This window comes from Schistocerca cancellata, chromosome 3, assembly GCF_023864275.1.
Source record: "Schistocerca cancellata isolate TAMUIC-IGC-003103 chromosome 3, iqSchCanc2.1, whole genome shotgun sequence".
In the NCBI taxonomy this organism is placed as follows: domain Eukaryota; kingdom Metazoa; phylum Arthropoda; class Insecta; order Orthoptera; family Acrididae; genus Schistocerca; species Schistocerca cancellata.
Genome location: NC_064628.1, coordinates 625,088,999 through 625,107,478, shown reverse-complemented (window position 1 = coordinate 625,107,478; position 18,480 = coordinate 625,088,999). Strand labels below are relative to the sequence as shown.

The 18,480-nt window shown below is 42.3% G+C and overlaps 1 protein-coding gene across 8 annotated transcripts in view; it reads right to left on the bottom strand.

Annotated features, from left to right (window-relative positions):
- LOC126175541 (D-aspartate oxidase) overlaps positions 1 to 18,480 on the bottom strand; it is a 257,569-nt gene that overhangs the window by 26,726 nt on the left and 212,363 nt on the right. For all 8 annotated transcript variants that reach the window (XM_049922376.1, XM_049922383.1, XM_049922379.1 and 5 more), the window contains 2 exons: positions 16,674 to 16,830; positions 1,261 to 1,527 (listed from right to left, as the gene is read on the bottom strand). In XM_049922376.1, the coding sequence (XP_049778333.1) occupies positions 1,261 to 1,527; positions 16,674 to 16,830 (424 nt within the window). The remainder of the gene's footprint in view (positions 1 to 1,260; positions 1,528 to 16,673; positions 16,831 to 18,480) is intronic.

Here is an 18,480-nt window from a genome sequence, read left to right as displayed (position 1 = left end):
GTGTCTCCCAATGTCAGCTTCCTCTTGAATAGTCCCCACTCACAGATATGCATGGTGGACTTTGATCTCCTAAATACTCTACCCAAGAGGATGCTATCATTGTTAAGCCAAAGAGTAAAGATCCATTCCTTCAGAAAAATTAATGACTAGATTCCCCTGGCTTTAAGCCATTTTCAGTACCAACATAGCAAGGTTATGTTGGTTGTGGAGCAAGTAGGTATACACAATTGTTCAACCGTGGTAGGTCTTTGCTTTCTACCCTAGCTACAAAAATGTGTTCACTATGGTTTTCATGGTAGTTTCTCCGCATTCCTATTTTCTCATTTATTATTTATTACTAGACCTACCCCTGCATTATCGCTACCTGATTTTTGGTGACAGCCCTGTAACTCACCTGAGCAGAAATCTTTTTCTTCCTGCCACTGCACTTCACTAATTTCCAAAAGAATCAAATATAAGGCTAATGAATCTTGTTTGGCTTTAGCAGCTTAGGATAAGTGTTGCCCTGCAGCATACTGATTACCAAAATAATTTTTGATAAAAAAAGCTTAGAAAGTGAACTGCATGTAACATAATTTCATCTCTCTGCTGCAATCTATGTGGTAAAATATCAGTTGACACTGGTATATATTACTGACGCAGTTGTCTCTTGCAGGCAATTTCAGAGACTGTATACTTACAATAACTAATTTTCACATTGGTATTCAGAAATAATGACTATTATATAATTCTCAACAGTGAACCTGTTTACTACGCACTCATATTCCTTTTATTACAAGAACAGTTACTGCATCACACCCTTCAATGCAATGATTATACCACAATCATATTCGACTGTTAAATTAACTTATTTCAAACTTCCTGGCAGATTAAAACTGTGTGCCCGACCGAGAATCGAACTCGGGACCTTTGCCTTTCGCGGGCAAGTGCTCTACCATTCTGGTAACTTATTTCACATCACTATAACATACCATGTACATGAAATAAGGAATTTAATAACTAAATGGTTACTTCATAAACCTGTCTGCTTTTCATTGAAATGGCCAAGCTGATATCTTAACTCACTCCATAAAAAAGGCTTTAAACAAGAAACATTTACACAGCAAGTGAGAACTAAGGTTAGAAAAAGGAGATACACAAATAATCTCCCAATCTCAAGCAGCAGGGTATGCAGAGAGATGTTAGACGCAGACTATAAAAAACAGCTTACAAAAACCATTGAAAACGAAAGTGGAATGCAGAAAGTAAATGAAGTATTACCTTCAGGCCATTTATGTTTTCAGCCTCCACTCGAACTGGACTGCGATGTGGTCTCAGTCCAACCCATTCTCTGATAATAGAAGCTTTCTTGAGACTTGGGACAAGAGCAGTGCATCGTTCTAAAATAGACGCTGTATCGTGACGGTTCACTCGCAAATCATAACTGTCGTAATTTCGACAACCACCAAGGGTTACAGCCTCTATACCAGGTATTATGTAAGTATCAAAATCACCATGGAGAAACGTTTTTATCCATGGTGCATTCACCTGCAACACATGACATTTAGAACTTTTAAGAGTAGCGTACTAACAGACTGGCATTCTTGTACTTTCAATCAATTCATTAGAGGAAGTGTAGAAAGATAAACACATTTTCTCCAGTCACAATCACAATGAGAGAAACATACCATCTGGACAATTACATACAATGAAGGGTTACTGAATTTTTTAAGACTATACACATTATTCTATTTAAGCCAAGAATCACTTCAATATTCTATATCAAATGTTGGTCTCTTATTAGGAATAACAGAAATCTATAACATATTATGTGTTTAGTCTTCTGTGCAATATTGTTGTGTTTTGATGAATCAAACATTTCAATATATAACAGACTCTAATTACCTCAATGTCGTGCGAGAAGGCAACGTATCTCCAAAAACGGCAATTTTCGACTTCTTTACTTATGTTCTTATGGCAATTAGCTGTATATTGTGTCAAAACACTGTACCTCCATGTTGCAAGTTTATTTTAGAGAGATATAGACATACTGGCACACATTCTTCTGCCTCAACGAAGTGCATCTCAATTTTGGAATCAGCAAAATCTATCAGAACTTATGTTCTTCTGGCTCTTTATTTAATCACTAAATTTAGAAATGCATTTTAATCCAGCAGAGACTGCTATCTGCTTGTTTTGCATAATTCCATGTTCCTGCACTTGTGTGCTAGTTTCCGATGTACTGAAAGAGAAGTGTATGTTGACAAGCACCTAATAACAAATCTTGCGATGTCAGGTGAAAATGTCTAATCATGTCTCACTGCTGAATCATTTGCCTATCCATCAGTTCTCACAGTTCACGCACAAGCTTTCAAGTTATTTCACTTCCCCAGTGAGAATCAGCAAGTGGAGAAACACTAGACAAAACAATGACTATCCTTTGTAGGCACTGTCAACACGGTCATACTGCTTCCATTGTCACATCAGATTATGTTTAGTTTCTTGAAGGGCAGACTGTGAAAAGGTTAATGCCAGTGCACACACTCTGCTATAAAATGGAGAAAGAACACAGACTACTGGAGGAGGAATATAAGAAAAATGAATAGGCAGTCAGGAATGTCACACACACCAACTGCTAAAAAAGAAGTGCTGGCCAAACATTTAAGTACAAGAATTGCTGACAAACCCAAGGAAGTGTAGTGAGCTCATTAGTGAGACTGGAGTGAGCAGGATGTTCCATGGATTCTGGATATTGAAAGATACAGAAATGCAGTGACAATATTTAGCTACACTTATTAAGGAGGTCCATGAAGCAAGGTCACATTCTGCTGGTGCAAAATGTCAAAGAAACTTGACGAAGATGTACTTTCCTCTGAATGGTGACTGAAGTTCATATGTGTCTAGGGTTTCTCCTTAGAACTTTTAATATATCAGAAACATTTGTGCGATACTTAAGAAGAAAAGAGACAACAGCAACATGATTTTGACTGCTGAAAAGAGAGAGCATCATAGTCCATATGTGAGGAGATCCAATATGACAAGAGAGAGAATAAGAAACCACATAAATTCATTTCCCACTGCACCTTCGCATTTCTGCCAACAGAGGTGTGACAGTTATCATCATGAGATCTGATTGTACAAAGAAGGCATGAATTATGTCAGAAACAATCAACTCGTGAAAAATATTGGCTCCACAGAGAAATAATCAATACAGGGTTTAAACAAGATTTTCAAATACTACAAATGGTGTATGCAACCACTGCTATCGCTTTCAGTATCTTTCAGAGGAAAATCATCAGGCAGAGAAAAACCAGCACACAGAACAAGGGAAAAAATTATATGAAAGAGCAAGCCTGAGCAGAAGAATGCCATTTACTGGAATAGGATCTAGAAGCTTTAGGGTACTGTCCAAATATAGCAGCTAAGGCCATTTTCTACAGAAGAAAAATAGCTGTATACGACACTCAGTATAAAATAAAGACACCAAAAAAGCTACAAATGACATGGGGCATGAAGGTGTGCCTTAATATGGATCAACTGAAGTAGCACTATGTAAATTTCAAGAATGCTCGAAGATTGCAGATGGCCATCCAGTTGTTTTGTCCGCAGACACCTGTGGAGGACAAAAGTGAGAAGTCAATATGAAATTAATTTTTCTTCATAGTGTAGAAACTTTGAACATTCCCACAATGGAGTGTGATTCAGTCCGTGCCAGTATAGAGAGGGTTGCAAAAAATTTTAACATCTATGACCTTTAGCGGTATACTGTTGTTCAGACTGCATAAAAAACAAACGCTGTACGAAGTAGTGGAAATGGACTAGAAGGACTGAATTTTGGAGTTTTGCAGAAGGAACAGTCGAAAAATACAAAAACTGCCAGTGAAGAAAATCAAGTAAAATGTCTTAAGGTGTTGCAGATTCAATATCATAGAAGTTATATTAATCACATCCTTTTCAATCATTTCGTGGTCAACAATTCAAAAGTCTGCCAGTTTCCAGAAAATACTATAATTCTGATACAGACTTACAGACAGAACCAAAATATCGGGGAACACTAAAAATTAAGAAAGAGAAAATAAAAGTCCTTAAGGATCTTCGCTGCACTGGCATTATCAAGGAACAGTATGAAGCATTTTACACAAGTTTTCAAGAGGAGAAAGCTGAATATTCAGACAGCGGAAGTAATTGTTGTAATGAAGGTAATGAGGAAGTTAACATTCAGTAGCGGCATTCATACAAAAATCTACTAATATGCATTTATTTGAGCTAGAATTCATCTGTTTTTAGTGTGAAAATTAATTCTTTGTACTATATTTTCTCAGCCAAGTGCTCATCTCCAAAGTGTAATACATTTATTTAGACTGAATTGCTTAGAATCATAATGACGTAAATCCTTAGCACTACATTAAACAGTAAATAACGCTTAGCAAGTAAAGAATATTTTTAAAGGTGTACTACCATCAGACAGTTTTTAAGTGTCTTCCTTAGTGGTGTAGAGATCTGTCCATGAAGTTTTTATTATGTCACTGAAACGTGAAATTTCTTTCATCTCTTCTGTGAAATCATTAAAAAGGAGTTACAGCCCTCTCATTCTCATACAATGCTATTGCATTAGGTGGAGGATAGAGGGGAATACACATAATGAAAATTATGGTATATTGATAATTTTTACTTATGGACCATCTGATAACAACTGAATAAAACACAATTTTAGTGCCATATGCATTTTGCCTTCATTTCCTGCAAGGCATCATCAGTGGCCTGGAATATGTACATATGTTTGCTATTTAATTTACATTTTGGTCACTCTACCTATAGGTTATAAACTGTTCTGGTGGTTGGTATTTCCTATTAAGTACATACATTTAACATCTTTAAAAAACCAACAGTCACAGACACAATCATACATTCCACATCTAACCACTCCCACAGCCAGAAACTTGCAGCACTAAGACATGTGTTACATAGATTACACAGTATCCCATCAACAAGAAAAAGTATGAAAAAGAAATGAGTACTATCATACAAATAGCTAGGAACAATGGATATGACACACATGTAGTACACAGGCTCAATCAAAAAATAAAAACACGAATACAAAACAAATACAACATTTCCAGAATACAAGGGAACTCACAAGTTGAAAACTTACAAACACACTCAACAAACACACACAATGACAACTCCCCACAGAAAAGAACCAGATGGTACACCATGACCTACACGCATAAACTAACACACAGAGTTCCAAATATCCTAAAGAGACAGGGCTTCCAAATAGCATATAAGTCTGGGCAAACCCTCCAATCACATCTAAGCCAACCAGATACCAAGAGGGACAAATTCCAACAATCAGGAATATATAAACTTGAATGTCAAAGTTGTGATGCATACATAGGCATGACATGCAGGAATTTTAAAACACGATACAAAGAACATATCAGGTGTTGGAAGTACGAAACAAACCATTCCACATTTGCAGAACATTTAAAACACCATACTACAAACATGGAACAAGAAATGAAAATTATGACAATAAGCAACCATGACAAACATCTTATACAAACGCAAGAAAACTTCCACATTCGGAAAGCCATCGCTGATAAATGAATAAACACACATCAGCACAGGCTCTTTACTACACATAATTAAAAAGTTTGGCAATAACATTCGATCTTTTGCAAAAACATCTGACACTCGGCAACAGAAACCAAAACATTGCATCGAAACAAGTTTTCAGTGCATAGTGCTGTGAAATGTGGGAAAAAAACCACAAATTGGCATTTATAAGAAGAAGAACACCACCAAAAATGTAACAGGAGTGTAATATGTAGGAAATTGTCCATGCAACCTATAAGTACAGTTCAACACATTACTACTTGATAGGAAATACCAACCATCAGAACTGTTTATAACCTTTAGGTAGAGTGACCAAAATGTAAATCAAATAGCAAACATATGTACATATTCCAGGCCACTGATGATGCCTTGCAGAAAATTAAGGCAAAACGCGTATGGCACTAAAATTGTGTTTTATTCAGTTGCTGTCAGGAGGTCCATAAGTAAAAATTATCAATATACCGTAATAATACACGCAACTGAGGAAGACAGGACTACAAAAGTTGATAATGAAAATTGTACACTACTTCACCACTTCTCAATAATCTCTCTGTTTCACCCCCTCTCCCCCCCCCCCCCAACCACTGTCTGTCTTTGCGTGCATGCTTGCTTGTGTACTTGTTTGTTTGTCCTCCCCCCCCCCCCAACTCAGTTGTAGGTTGTAGTACAGCTCTTATTCTGATCATGTAATATGAAGCTTGTACCAATGCACCAGCTGTAATGTCAGAACCAATTGGGACTTAAGACATTCTAACACCACAAATGTTTACAGCAGCCAGCACAGAAGCACTCTGATGGAAAGGAAAAAAATCGCAAGCTGTGTGACATAAGTGGAAGATAGTAGGTGTGTTTCCACATCCAAAAGATGAAATCTATTCAAATTTTGCACTAGTTGCATGAGAGAGACACTAGTAGTGCCATTATGAGATTGCAAATCAAATTTGCTTTAAATATACACAGTAACCGTTATGAGCATTAGTTACCTCTGAGATTGGACTTGGTGAGTTGATGTTGGTTAAATGCCTTTAAAGCGACAAAGATTTCATTATCAACACCTCACCAGATTTGAATGAGGGACACCTGTACAATACAATGAAGGCACATTTGCAAGCTTGCATTCAACATGCTCATACCACAACTTCTTATTTGCTTTGGTTTATCTCAGGCTTACATTAACTGGTGATCTAGTGATGCTAATCACTTAAATATATTACCTAGACAAATAAATTCCTGAAATTTCATCATTCTACATTAATTATTCTTTGATGCTGTGATTCTTTTTTCATCAGTGTATGAGCCAGACAGCATCTGCAGACACTGGCCTTTTTACCAAGACAATTTACAAGCTCCCCACTGGGTACTAACAAAAAGCTGGCCCTGTATAACGTTAAGTCTAGGTTAGTTCACACAAACTGTTCTGGCCTCCAGAGGAACATCTTGCCAGGGAGCACAGAAGCACTAAGAAAGGCTGCTTTGCAGTTTTATTTATGGAGGAACCAGTAGCAGGCAGCAGGAAGGCATGACAATCAAGAGGTTAGCAGAGACATCGTACTGGCTCCTGCATTTCCAGCCCAGTCTTTTGAACAACCGTTAAGTAAGTATGATGTACATATTCATTAACAGTTCTAACTTGAGCAGCTTTATCCTTGGGATTGCCCAAATTACATACTATCACACATGACCAATCATTTGCATAAAATAGTCTACAAGCCATGCCTCATGATCTATTCTGATTGCTGCCTCCTGAAGCTGAGCTGGATACTTTCTGCTCATCAAGTCTCATATTAGTAAACAATCATGGTGTTCAAACTAACAGCTTCACATTTATGAGGAACTGAAGATATGAAGATAAGCACCTGTCAAGTACAAGAGACACAGGAAACACAGTTGGTGTCAGAGAGAGAGAGAGAGAGAGAGAGAGAGACTGACTACAGGGCAGTATGGGCACTCGACCTTTCAATGTTTCAAGCAGTTCCGTGATTGAGAGAAATGAAAGGAGTTGAAGTAAAGGTGGACTATAGCAGTAAGTCAAGACTGAACTATCACAGTATTAACAATGGGCTGCATGCAACTGACAGGTGAAAGATGACACCAAGAGCTTGGAGGAAATCACAAAACACAGATGGAAATAATAAAGGCAGTTGGGGGTGGGGGGTAAGAAGACAACAAGATAGTGGGATACCATCAACAGAAGGAGTAACTGTAACAACTCACCATCACATTGAGGCACTGAGTGATAAACAAGTTCATAAACAAGATTGCATGGCTAAATAGTCTGACCTGACTACACTGTACCAGCAATGCAGCTCATCCAGGGTGTAGGCATACTGGGTCGACTAACCACAGGGAGAAAGATGTCAGAGAGGGGAGTTTTGGAAGGATGTGTGCTTGATGGCTGGGAGGGAAAAGCAGCCACGCACATGATGGGAATGTGGTACCAGTGACCTCACTCTGACGCAGGCAGGGAGAGTGAGTTGCACATGAAACAAAATGATGTGAAGGAATGGCCTAGAAGGGAGAGGTAGAACAGAGGAAGAAGCAACCGCAGAGAGGAGGCTGCCTGTATAGACCAAGAGAAGCAGAGGGCATGGTGGCAGAGATGGAGATTGGTGTGGAATGGGGGCTAGTACAGACCGAGGCCAGGAGGATCCTTTCTATGTAGTTCAGAGAAGATAGTACTGGGAGCAGGGTATCAAAATTTCTTCGGTTGTAAAGCAGCCACTGTAGTTGAACATGCTGTGTTCAGCAGCATGTCTGTATTTGGGTGGTCAAGCCTGTTCTTGGCCAGTTTGGCAGTGGCCATTCAATTGGTTGGACAGCTCGTCAGTGGTCATGTACACACACAAGGCTGTGCAAAAGTTACGGCAGAGCTGGTATGTGACTTGACATTTTTTACAGATGTCCCTGATTCTGATAGGGCAGGTAATGCCTGTGACAAAACTGGAATAGGATGTGCTGGGTAGATGGATTGGTCAAGTCTTGCACGAGTCTTTCACAGATAAATGACCAATATGGCAGTGGGTTGGGAATGAACGTTACATAAGGATGGATGAGGGTATCTCATAGACTGGGAGGGTGGTGAAATTCCACATTGGGAAGTGTGAGAAAGATTATGGATATGATTTTCTTCATTTCCGGGAAAAACAGTAAGTAGTGGGAGCCCAAGTAATGGATATAGTACAGTTCTTCCAGTACAGGGTGATTATAAATAATGATGAGGATGCTCCTTTGTAGCTGCTTCATGGAGGTTTTCACAAGATTAAGGACATATGAGGATATGGCACAGGAGACCTGTTTGTGGATTATGATTGGAAGGTAATGCCATAGCCAAGACAATTTACCTGTGCATCTCTACATGTATTCTGTTATATCTGAAGGACTGGCCTGAAAGATCAGCATCACTGTTCGTGGGCCTAACAACCACTCAACCACTCAGTTATATGGCAAGTTGTTACCTGTGCTCATTCCATCATTTATGTTAAGAACTCCCCATTGCCATACCAAGAACAAAATTAGTGTGTCCTATCTAATGATAGGGCTATTGGCCATTAAAAATACAGTTTTTGTGACAATATACTAACACTTTTAGAGTCTTTAACCCTTTTGCTTCTGTGAGTGTGTATACACCTCCTGCTATGCCGTTTTCCAGGTGCTGCAGATGTATATATGTATGTGCTGCTTTGGTTTTTCTACAGTGCTATGGATGTCTGTATGTGTCCTGAGCTGCCAACGTTTCACGCTTGTAGATGAATTAGGTTTTGAGTATTTCCCACACAAAATATGTGCTGCATTTGCAAAAGCTTTTTTCAGTATCTTGAACTGTTTATGAGATATCAAGCACTGGAAAACCCAAGATCGAATGTAACAATACCAAAGAAGGAAAGTTCCTACTAACCACATAGCGGAAATGCTGGGTCGCGATAGGCGCAGCAAAAAGATTTACACAATTATAGCTGCCGCCCATTAAGGCTTTTGTCAGCAGTAGACAGAGACACACACACACACACACACACACACACACACACACACACACACACACATCTTGCGCACACATCTGCAGTCTCAGAGAACTGAAACTACACTGCGAGCAGCAGCACCAGTGCATGATGGGATTGGTGACTGGGTAGAGGTAAGGAGGAAGCTGGGACAGGGCGGGGGAAGGATAATATGGTGGGAGTGGTGGACAGTGAAGTGTTGCAGTTTAGACGGAGGGCAGGAGAGAAGGGTGCGGAGGGGGGAGAGGGGAAATAGCGGAAAGAAGAGAAATAAAAAGAAATTAAAGGACTGGTTGTGGTGGTGAAAAGACAGCTGTGTAGTGCTGGAATGGGAACAGGGAGGGGGCTGGATGGGTGAAGACAGTGACTAACGAAGGTTGAGGCCAAGAGGGTTACAGGAACGTAGGATGTATTGCAGGGAAAGTTCCCACCTGCGCAATTCAGAACAGCTGGTGATGGTGGGAAGGATCCATATGGCACAGGCTGTAAAGCAGTCATTGAGATGAGGGATATCATGTTTGGCAGCGTGTTCAGCGCCAGGGTGGTCCACTTGTTTTTCGGCCACAGTTTGTCAGTGGTCGTTCATGTGGACAGACAGCTTGTTGGTTGTCATGCCTACATAGAATGCAGCACAGTGGTTGCAGCTTAGCTTGTAAATCACATGACTGGTTTTGCAGGTAGCCCTGCCTTTGATGGGATAGGTGATGTTAGTGACTGGACTGGAGTAGGTGGTGGTAGGAGGATGTATGGGACGGGTCTTGCATCTAGGTCTATTACAGGGGTATGAGGCATGAGGTAAGGGATTGGGAGCAGGGGTTGTGTAAGGATGGACGAGTATATTGTGTAGGTTCGGTGGACAGCTGATTACCACAGTAGGAGGGGGTAGGAAGGATAGTAGGCAGGACATTTCTCATTTCAGGGCACGATGAGAGGTAATTGTAACCCTGTGCGGAGAATGTAATTCAGTTGCTCCAGTCCCGGATGGTACTAAGTTACGAGGGGAATGCTCCTCTGTGGCCAGACTGTGGGACTTTGGAAAGTTAAGGCATGGGAGATTTGTTTTTGTTCAAGAATAGGAGGATAATTACGGTCAGTGAAGACTTCAGTGAGACCCTTGCTATATTTTGAGAGGGACTGTTTGTCACTGTAGATGCGACGACCACGGGTGGCTAGGCTGTACGGAAGGTACTTCTTGGTATGGAATGGGTGGCAGCTGTCGATGTGGAGGTATTGCTGGTGGTTAGTAGGTTTGATATGGACGGAGGTACTAATGTAGCCATTTCTGTGGTGAAGGTCCACATATAGGAAGGTGGCTTGTTGGGTTGAGTAAGACCAAGTGAAGCAAACGGGGGAGATTTTGTTGAGGTTCAGGAGGAATGTGAATAATCCAATCCAGATAGAAAAGATGTCATCAATGAATCTGAAGCAGGTGAGGGGTTTAGGATTCTGGGTTTTTAGGAAGGATCCTCTAGATGGCCTATGAATAGGTTAGCATAGGATGGTGCCATGCAGGTGCCCACAGCCGTACCACGGATTTGTTTGTAGGTAATGCTTTCAAAAGAGAAGTAATTGTGGGTGAGGATGTAGTTGGTCATAGAGACTAGGAAGGAGGTTGTTGGTTTGGAATCCATAGTGACGAGCAGGGCACCTTGTGGTAAAGGGACAGGAATTGTGGAGAGTCAGCCGAGGAAATTGCTGGTATCTTTTATATAGGAGGATAGGTTCCAGGTAATAGGTTGGAAGGTGTTGGTCTACAAGAGCAGAGATTCTCTCATTGGAGGCACAGTAACTGGCCACAATGGGGCGTCCTGGGTGGTGGGTTTATGGACTTTAGGAAGCATGTAGAAGGTGGGAGAAAAATTCATTATCCCTAGCCAGGTCCCAGTCCCACATACTGTTCCTGCGTTGTTGCTTGGCTCAAGAAATCCCCCCTAATGGCCTTACCGTCAAATTACCCATCTCTGGTTTCCACCCCTCCTTTCACAATGTCCTCCACCTGTTCAGATTCCACCAATCCTTAGCCCTCACCAACATAGTCCTGCAAAACCATATCAAACAAGCCCAATCCTCCTTGCAGTACCTTCTCTCCATCCCAAAATTCTCCTGCTATGTAATCCCAAATTCCTGGAACCCATAACACACATTGAAACTCCTGTCCTGCAGGAACTTAAGCAACATGCACAACGCCACCTCAAAAAGCTCTCCATCCTGCTCACTTCCTACTCCCACCTCGGAGTACCACTGTCCATCACTTCTACAACAACCTACAAACTTCCCCCATGCCCTCTCATAGCTGACAAACCCTGTCTCGCAGACCTACTACACTTACCCCATCCTCCAAATCTCCCCCCCACCACCACACACAACCCAGAACCTAAACAGACCCGCAACACAGTTATGAACCTTTCCTCCAGAAGCCTTAGTCCCACAGAAATATCAGTCCTTTCCAAAGGCCTCACCTTTTGCCCCACTCCCAAATTCAACCATGCAGGACTAGTTAAAGACCTTCTCTCCTCCTTCCGGTCCCTACAGTAGAAATACTTTTTCACCACCAACCTGACCAACCAGACTCAAACAAAGACCAATATTGAACTTTCACTAACTCAGTTCACTCCTCCATCCAACTGTGATCCACCCCCACTACCTCCAAACCACTCCCTGTTAACTTTCCAGAATTTCTTAACCTCGAACCTTGCCTCACCATCATTCCCCAAATCCCTCAACATGCAAACTAACCTTACACCCGCAGAAAGAACCGCAGCCCGCAGAAAGAACCAAAGCCCACCATCTAAAAACTGATCCCAACCTTATAATCCTACCTGCAGACAAAGGCTCCACCACCATTGTTTTGAACCGCAAGGATTACGTGACAGAAGGACTGTCAGCTGTCAGATATGTCCACCTACAAACCATGCCACAGTGACCCCATTCCAGTAATCTAGCAGGATCTCCAGTTACTACTCAGATCCTTAGGCCCACCACAGAACCTCTCCCCAGAGTCCATCTCTCTACTTACCCCTACCACTCCATGCACTCCCACCTTCTACATGCTTCCTCCTGAAGTCCATAAACCCAACCACCCAGGATACCCCATGGTGCCAACTACTGTGCCCCCACTGAGAGAATCTCTGCTCTCGTAGACCAACACCTTCAACCTATTACCTGGAACCTATCCTCCTATATAAAAGATACCAACCATTTCCTCGACCGACTCTCCACAGTTCCTGTCCCTTCACCACACGGTGCCCTGCTTGTCACTATGGGTTCCAAACCAAAAACCTCCTTACTAGTCTCCATGACCAACTATATCCTCACCCACAATTACTTCTCTTTTGAAGGCATTACCTACAAACAAATCCGCGGTATGGCTGTGGGCACCTGCATGGCACCATGGCACCATCCTATGCTAACCTATTCATGGGCCATCTAGAGGAATCCTTCCTAAAAACCAAGAATCCTAAACCCCTCAGCTGCTTCAGATTCATTGATGACTTCTTTCCTGTCTGGATTGAAGGTGAGGACACCTTATTCACATTCCTCCAGAACCTCAACAACTTCTCCCCCATTTGCTTCACCTGGTCCTACTCAACCCAACAAGCCACCTTTCTAGACGTGGACCTTCACCACAGAGATGGCTACATCAGTACATCCGTCCATATCAAACCTATTAACCACCAGCAATACCTCCACATCGACAGCTGCCACCCATTCCATACCTTCTGTACAGCCTAGCCACCCATGGTCGTCGCATCTACAGTGACAAACAGTCCATCTCAAAATGTACCAAGGGTCTTACTGAAGCCTTCACTGACCGTAATTATCCTCCCATTCTTGTACAAAAACAAATCTCCCGTGCCTTATCTTTCCAGTCTCCCAGCACCTCCCAAAGTCCCACAGTCCGGCCACAGAGGAGCATTCCCCTCGTAACTCAGTACCATCCGGGACTGGAGCAACTGAATTACATTCTCTGCCAGGGTTTCGATTACCTCTCGTCGTGCCCTGAAAAGAGAAATGTCCTGCCCACTATCCTTCCCACCCCTCCTACCATGGTATTCCACCGTCCACCAAACCTACATAATATATTCATCCATCCTTACACAACCCCTGCTCCCAATCCCTTACCTCATGGCTCATACCCCTGTCCCATACATCGTCCTACCACCATCTACTACAGTCTGATCACTAACATCACCTATCCCATCAAAGGCAGGGCTACCTGTGAAATCAGTCATGTGATTTACAAGATACGTTGCAACCACTGTGCTGCATTCTATGTTGTCTGTCTGCATGAACAGGCACTGACAAACTGTTGCCAAAAAACAAGTGGACCACCCTGTTGCTGAACACGCTGCCAAAAATGATCTCCCTCATCTCAATGACTGCTTCACAGCCTGTTCCATATGGATCCTTCCCATCGACACCAGCTTTTCTGAATTGCGCAGGTGGGAACTTTCCCTGCAATACCGTATTTACTCGAATCTAAGCCGCACTTTTTTTCCGGTTTTCGTAATCCAAAAAACCGCCTGCGGCTTAGAATCGAGTGCAAAGCAAGCGGAAGTTATGAAAAATGTTGGTACATGCTGCCACAACTAACTTCTGCCGTCGAATATATGTAGCGCTACGCAGCATGCTCTGTAGGCACAAAGATAAATACTTGCGCCAAAACCTCTGCGTCAGTAAATAAATTAAAAAAAAAAAAAGTTGAAGACGAGCTTTTTTCCTCCGCCGCGAGTTTCGACCACTGCATTTTCATACATTATCCAACGAAGTAAATACAAATTGCGTATAGTTCATCTTCGAATGTAGCACAATTTCAGTGTACTATGAAAATCTGACTGGCAAGACTGTTTGGGATGTTTGTCAATATGGCCAACTCTACGTTCTGAATTTTTTCCTATGTGTGAGAAGAGATGGTTGCTAATAGGAACCTGATGAAATTTGAATCACATACAGTATTCTCTTCACCATAAGAATAATACGAATATAAACATTTTGCCATGTATTCTTTCGTGTTTGCTGCTATCTCATTTAAATCCTGTCTGCCAAATAAACTACGAAACTAGAGTGAGACAACAGCAAACGCGGAAGAATATACGTATCGTGTCATGCTTATATTCGTATTATTCTTATGCCTAATAGTGATACAGTCAGAAATGAAGCACGGCAAGTGACTAGATTTTTAAATCTAAGATGACTCTAAGTTCTGTGCAGAATTTGATGTAATAAAGAAGCGGCCGCAAAGCTTTTCAAATGGAGAAAAATTTTCGCCCAACTCTCGTTCAAAACATGTTCTATCATACGCAGTCTATTATTTGATTCTTGTTGATCATTATAAAAGAAAGCAGCAGTGTAAGTAACAACAAATAGCAGTCTCTTGCCATTGTTTCACTAATGAGACAATTCCTCTCTTTTTTTTTTAATTGTACGCGGCGGTAGCGCGCACAAAAGCAAGCCATGCCGTGAGCCGCGACAGGCCGTAAACACGCACTATCAGAATGCGACAAACAATGCATGACACAGTGCAGTAATGCATTTTCAGCTTAAGAGTGACGCAAACACCTATAACAAAGAAAACGGCACTTATCAGATCAAAGCAAAATAAGCAATCGATTCAAACCAGACGAAGCACATGAAAAAGGAAGGGCACCCGTATAAATACGGACGGAGCGCCTGACGCACAACAATAGCTACGTGGTAAAGCTTAACTGCTAAGCTTACGACTCGAACCAAACTACTGTTGCTGTATCATCATTCATTCGACCTAAATTGTGTCTCATATTACAATGGACCAACTTTGTTTCGATTTGAAGGTGCGGTCTACAACTTTTATCTCCCCTTGAATTTCGAGTCTCAAATTTCAGGTGCGGCTTAGATTCGGGAAATTTTTTTTTTCCTTTATTTCGAGTCTCATTTTTCAAGTGCGGCTCAGATTCGAGTGCTGCTTAGATTCGAGTAAATACGGTACATCCTACGTTCCCGTTACCCTCCTGGCCTCAACCTTCGTTAGTCACTGTCCTCACCCATGCAGCCCTCTCCCTGTTCCCATCCCAGCACTACGCAGTCATCATTTCACCACCACACCCAGTCTTTTAATTTCTCTCTTTTCCGCTACTTACCCCCTCCCCCTCCACACCTCCTCTCCTGCCGTCTGTCTAAACTGCAACACTTCACTTCACTGTCCACCACTCCCACCATACTATCCCTCCCCCTCTCTGCCCCAGCCTCCTCCTTACCTCCACCCAGTCACCACTCCCATCGTGCACTGGTGCTGCTGCTCGCAGTGTGGTGTCAGTTCTCTGAGACTGCAGGTGTGTGTGTGTGTGTGTGTGTGTGTGTGTGTGTGTGTGTGTGTGTGTGTGTGTGTGTACTGCTGACAAAGGTCTTAACGGCTGACAGCTATAACTGTGTAAATCTTTTTGCTGTGCCTATCGTGACTCAGCAAGCATCTCCTCTATATGGTGAGTAGCAACTTTCCTTCTTTGGTATTGTTTATGAGATATGGTGATTGCTAAAACCACGTGATTTGCTATGTGTATGGACAGGAATGGGCTTGTCACACGCGACCATCTATCAGATACTAAACTCAATAACTTGAGAACGAAGTGAGATATCAATCTGATCTCAGTTTAAAATAATTTTTCAATATCTTATTATCTACATTTCATTCACTGCAGTGTACAAGCTAAAATCACCATAAGCAATGCATTTTTACATCTACAAGATCTTTAAAATTGTTTGCAACGTTTTACTTAATTTGATGCAGTACAGTAAGTATGATGGATAATGAAAAGAAATTACATTCTTTATTGAGTGAGGATATCAAACTGAAAGATGTGTGAAAGTCATAATTTTTCACTGAATAGTTTTCAAAAATTGGATGATAAATATTTCATATTGGTCGGAATGCTGTCTCTCAGCAATAGCACTTGCATTTGGCAAGCAGTACAGCTACAACAAAAGCCGTCCCCAGCACAGAATGCAGACAGCGATCTGCTGCAGTGAAGGGTTAATCAAGTACTGCAATGGTATAAAAAACACCTAGTTTCTAAGCAATGAAGATACTTCATTTATATTTTATACCTTGAGAACCTGGCCTCTGATGGGTACCATATTATGGTCAGAGCACAAATATTTTGCTCCCAAACCAAGGCAGTTAACAACAATATCAAAGTCACCAGAAACATCATTAAAGCTGCTGAGAAGTTTGTTTTTGACTTGTCCACCAGCTTCCTCAAACCTGCAAAAAAAAGTTTATTATTAAAATTATTACCAAAAACCAAGAATATGATGTATTGACAGTGAGTTATTCTTATCATCTCTCAGAGGATGCTACTGAGCAAGGTACAGAACTTGTGAAAGACTGAAGCCTTGTCTTGTGCTATGAAGTTTGCCTGAATGTTCAACTAGTAAACTGATTTTCTTTGAAAGACATATGATGTTTGAGGCCTGTTTGGTACAGCTTTAATCTAGATGGAAAATTCATCAAATGGGATCTTTATAGATTTTACAGAGTGCCAGTTGCTAATGGATCATGGCTGCCAAGGAATCTTTTGAGTATCTCATAAACTGCTGGTAAGAAAACACTAGGGATGTTATTTGAATGCTTTCTTCCATTCATCGCCATCGTCCTCACTTTCCCCTCCTCCTCTCTCATGCACTCATGCGCACACGCACCCGTTCACTCCCCCCCCCCCCCCCCCCCCCCACACACACACACAAAAATGGTGTAAAAGGAAAACTTAAGTTAGGCTCATCTCTCAGCAACTACTTCCAGACCAACAAAAATTATAGCAGTTTGCACATTTGTTACCCAGCAAGTTCTTTGTTTATGCAAGTAAGTCATAATGTGAAAAAAATCGTTTGTACATCACTATCAATGGACAGAATGAAAGGCTATTACACTAGGGAATTAGGTTTTCATGCAATGCTGACTACATTTGAAGTGAAGCAGTATTTGGCACTTTTGAAGTATTGGAAGTATTGAAGAAAATAAAACTTTATATATTCTACAGATGATATGAACTAAAGAAAGCTGTATTACTCAGTTGTGACAAGTCTCAAATTGTGAAGCTTTAGGCCACAAAAACGAGGGAGTGGGAGAGAGGGAGAGGGAGCAAAAGTGTGGGGGAGGGAGTGGAGGGAAGGGAGCAGGGGGAGATGTGGTGAGGAAGGAGAGGGGGAGAGGGAAGGAGAGGGGGAGAGGGAAGGAGAGGGGGAGAGGGAAGGAGAGGGGGAGAGGGAAGGAGAGGGGGAGAGGGAAGGAGAGGGGGAGAGGGAAGGAGAGGGGGAGAGGGAAGGAGAGGGGGAGAGGGAAGGAGAGGGGGAGAGGGAAGGAGAGGGGGAGAGGGAAGGAGAGGGGGAGAGGGAAGGAGAGGGGGAGAGGGAAGGAGAGGGGGAGAGGGAAGGAGAGGGGGAGAGGGAAGGAGAGGGGGAGAGGGAAGGAGAGGGGGAGAGGGAAGGAGAGGGGGAGAGGGAAGGAGAGGGGGAGAGGGAAGGAGAGGGGGAGAGGGGGAGAGGGAAGGAGAGGGGGAGAGGGGGAGAGGGAAGGAGAGGGGGAGAGGGAAGGAGAGGGGGAGAGGAAGGAGAGGGGGAGAGGGAAGGAGAGGGGGAGCAAGGGTAGATAGGGGCAGGGAGGAGGGGGGAAGAAGGTTTGGGGGAGAGGGGCGAAGGAGAAGAGGGAGTTGGAGGGACAGTGGAAAGGGGGAGGAGGAAGGGGGAGAGGGAGGTTGGGGCAGGGTGAGAGTGGGTTAAGAGGGGTGATTGATTGGTTAGCTGGTTTAAAAGAAGGGGGAAGGGACCAAACTACGAGGTCATCGGTCCCCTGTTCCTAATAAAACAATGCCACAAGTATGAGAATAAAAACGGACGAGACATATAACACAAAATG